Here is a 4,591-nt window from a genome sequence, read left to right as displayed (position 1 = left end):
CTTACATATATATATACTTACATATATATAGATATATAGATATATAGATACATAGAAATAGAAATAGAAATATATATATACATATAGATATATATATATATTTATACATATATATATATATATATATATTCTGATAGATACTTACTGGTACATCTGAGCGCTTGAGGCTGATTTAAAGGGCGTGTGTCCACATAGCATTTCATATGTCAGTACACCCAGGGCCCAGCAGTCCACTTCTTGTCCGTAGCCTCTATTTAATATGACCTGCGGAGATAGATACTCTGCCCCTTCCTCATCCCACACGTAGGCCTCAAACGTCGATTCGTTGGGTTTTAATTTGACAGAGGATCCAAAATCGACCAGTCTGGATACAGAAGAAAAAAAAACCCGTATTTGAGTGCTTGTGTTTGCATGATGCTCTGGGGGAGAATATAGGGTTGTATAGATTATAAGTAGCCTGAGATACAGAGGAAAACAATATATTTAGGCTGTTATATATATATATATATAACATCATAAAATCTCATATATCAAAACAAATTGACCCGAAATTCTTGTCCAGGTGAAAGAGTGTCGGAACAGTGGCACGTGGTATATACAGGCCTACCCAACAGTTATTGAGTCACATCAGACTACATCTAGTCGTAGCAGCCCAATTGTTCGACAGGACGCAATCTGACACTCACCTACAAATCGATGAGAACTAGTATGTACATCTCTGTATTTAACAACAAACACATACCTACATACACTTACACACATTTATACGCTACCTCATGTTTTTATCTCCACCCGGCAATAAACTATTTGCCCTCTGATCGCTGTAGGCAGAGCTCAATTGGTGCATGGGCTGAAGTGCGAGTAGAATTTCCGCCATGTAGGATCCTACTTACATATGCATATACATGTATATATACATATACATATACATATACATATAAATATACAAATACTTATATTCATATATACATATACCTATACATTTACATCAGAATGTACATGTACATGTACATGCACACATACATATACGTATATACACATAGGTACCGATATACATATACATAATACATACATACATACTTACATAATACATACATACATACATACATACATGCATGTGTACATACATACATACATACATACATACATACATACAAACATACATACATACATACATACATACATACTCACACACATATATATATATATACATGCCTATATACCTACATACATATCACCAATAACTTAGACCTACCTGATATGTCCATCGCCACCTAGCAGCACATTCTCTGGCCTTAGATCCCTGTAGGCATACCCCAATTGGTGCATGTGCTGAAGTGCGAGCAGTATCTCCGCTACGTAGAAACGCACAATAGGCTCTGCGAACAGACCCTGGTCGTGCATGAGGTAATCCAACTCACCTCCAGGCACATACTCGGTCACGAAATAGAAGTTATTGTTGTCCTGTGGTTGTTGGCGGGGAGGTGAGGTGAGATGGGGTGCTTGGGTTTAGTATGTTGCGAACGCATTAGCCAAAGGAAGACAAAATCGTACATTTATCTGACAGGCACAAGGGTTCAGTTGTATCGATTTGACAAGAGAGATAGACGTTTATTGTTGTCTGCAGTGGGAGGTGATTGGTTTTAATACCTCGAAAACGCCCGTGGGGGGTAGGTATACGTTATGATTGTACTACCAGCCGAAGATTTCAGTTGTACAGTCTTGACATGAGAAATAGAGGCTGGTGTTGTTTATATGTCCAGCAAAAACATAAATATGTGAAATATACGGAAAACATAGTGGGATAGGCAACATCAACATGTGAGACATGACGCAAAACGTATGGGAACACAGTGGGAAATGCAATAAGCAACTAAAAACCCTAACCCTAAACCCTAAACCATACAGCAGGAGATGAAGTTCCTATCGGCTCCACCCGAGCAGACCGAGAGACGCGAATAGGGCTACACGCACTCGATACACACAACAAGACATACGACAGCCGCTGACACACTAGGAACACACAGTGCAATCACATACAACACACCACAGCTGAAACAAGCGGTAGCATTTAGACAGACTAACCCCTGAACCCTAATCCCCAACCCTAAACACATAGCCTCCTATCTGTGGTATACTATACAGCCTACAATACATTTCTACACACCTGGTACAGGCAGCAGCATTTACACTACCGATGCGACATTCACGGTAGTAAGGTGCTGACACGTATCAGCACTTCTTGAATATATATGCCAGTACATAGAGTATGATCCCACACACCTGCAACACCCATCTACCAGAACCTCACAGTCGAGAGTGGATGTTCATTCCCAGTATTTCATATATACAACAGAGTTTATGGTATATCCACACACACCTACAACACCCATCTACCAGAACCTCACAGTCGAAAGTGGATGTACATTCCCATTATTTTATATATACAACAGTTTATGGTATATCCACACACACCTACAATTCGCAGTGGGATGTTCACTACACATGCGAGATTCACGGTGGAAACGTGCGTTATGCAACGTATCTTCACTCCGTTGATTCACTAGAACATAAAATGTTATCAGGTTGCAGGGTTGACTGTTTTAGGTATCTTTTAGGGCTTTAGGGTTTTAGGGCTCGGCTCCACACACCTGAAACACGCAGTAGGATTTGACGGTGAACGGACAGTTGGTGAGTGTAAGTCGCTGTAACAGTCTTTTCTCCATGCGGATAGCCTCCTTTCCCCCGAGCGTTGTCAGAATCTCTTTTGACACGGATTTGATCGCCACAGGCAACCCCGATAACTGTGGGAGATGAAAGAGTGATAATTGTAAATAGTTTCTATAAAAGTATAAACGTATTTGGGTAGATATGAATGAACACACACACACACACACATATATATATATATATTTATATATAATAAATATATATATATATATATTTATATAATATATATATATATATATATGTATATATATATATATATATATAATAAAATAAATAATAAATAATAAATAATAAATATATATATATATATATATATATATATATATATATATATATATATATATATATATATATATATAGATGTATATATACATATTTATATATATATATATATATATATTATATATATATATACTAATACAAATCGAATACAGAAGTATCGGTGCATTTACCTGGGTTTGGCAGTTGGGATGCTATTAGCTTGACCAGTGGTATACGCTCCTGTGCCTGTGAATGGATCAGCAGAACCATTGGAACTGCCAGAAGGAGCGCTTCCGTCTAATAAAAGCAATCAAATAGAGCATTTAGGTAGCATATAAATATCCATACTAGCAGCGACAGCAAGAGACATATGCGCAGGTGCATCGAATACTGCACTCGTACTTATGCCTCCCTATAAATAGCAGGATGATATATATATGTGTACATGTACATGTACAGGTACATGTTTGTGTCTATGTATATGTATATGTATATGTATATGTATATGTATGTGTATATGTATATGCATATGCATATGCATATGTATATATATATGTAAATGTGTATGTACATGTACATATTTATATCCGCAAATAACTACATACATATCACGGCATACCTGGTCTGTATCCACCGGTGCCTGTGAAAGGGTCGCTGGCACCACCTACCGACCCCTCGCCGATAGTAGTAGCGCTAGCGTTCTTGACAATAAACTGTGCAATTTCATCCAGATACTGCTGATTCAGCTCGTTCTGTGAAACAAGCCGAGTAAACCAGGTTTGAAACATAGACCAAGTTCTCCCAATGATCCATTTCCTTATGATGATTGACAAAGAACTCGCGCAACACACCGTGGGGATGCCTTAAGGATGTGCATATCACTGCAACACGCAGCACAAACTTGGTTTGCAAAAAGTGGACAATCTCATCCCAGCACCCCAGTGACTGGGTTTGGAGCTGTTCTCCCCAACATACGTACGTCGTTGATGAAGTCCTGGGCGGCCTCGTATGGATTCTGGTTGCTGTTGTAGGGCAGCTTGAGCGGGGGAACCCCATCCTGTATGTCCACATCGAACAGATAGTCGTACTCCTTCCCATTGTACACCTGCTTTCGCCCAGACCCGACGGCATCCACTACTTCGCCTAAACACTGCCACCCATTCACGACCGACCACTGATAGCATTCAACCTGTGGCAAGCGAGAAAGTGTGCTTGAATTGAATACTAAAATTGCTTGTGCATACTTATACTCGAGTGAGTTCGCACGAATCATGTTTCAGTGTATGTGAGTGTGCGAGTGTGTGAGTGTGTGTGAGTGTGTGGTGTGCGTAATCTGTGTATCCACAATATCCGCTACCTTGCCCAGACACGCATAGGAGAGAAGATAAAGTAAAACGTAAGCTCTTATTTCCACCAAAGACCTCACGGACATAAACGTGAATGCGATAGCACTCAAAAGAGAAACTTAAGTAAAGGGCGAAAGTATAAATTTGCGATGCCATATATATGTATATATATATATATATATATATATATATATATATATATATATATATATATTNTAGTAGTATATATATATAGTAATAATAAGACGTAGTAA

At 38.7% G+C, this 4,591-nt stretch overlaps 1 protein-coding gene across 1 annotated transcript; it reads right to left on the bottom strand.

The window, feature by feature from the left end:
* Positions 1-1,255: 1,255 nt before the first annotated feature.
* On the bottom strand, positions 1,256-1,464 carry SARC_12833 (hypothetical protein; the record flags this gene model as incomplete). The annotated part of the gene is made up of 1 exon (XM_014293053.1): positions 1,256-1,464. A coding segment is annotated over one exon (209 nt), but the record flags the coding sequence as incomplete, so codon positions are not given.
* Positions 1,465-4,591: the final 3,127 nt, after the last annotated feature.

The sequence above is a fragment of the Sphaeroforma arctica genome, assembly GCF_001186125.1.
Source record: "Sphaeroforma arctica JP610 unplaced genomic scaffold supercont1.2634, whole genome shotgun sequence".
NCBI lineage: Eukaryota > Ichthyosporea > Ichthyophonida > Sphaeroforma > Sphaeroforma arctica.
This window is presented reverse-complemented; position numbering and strand designations above follow the sequence as displayed.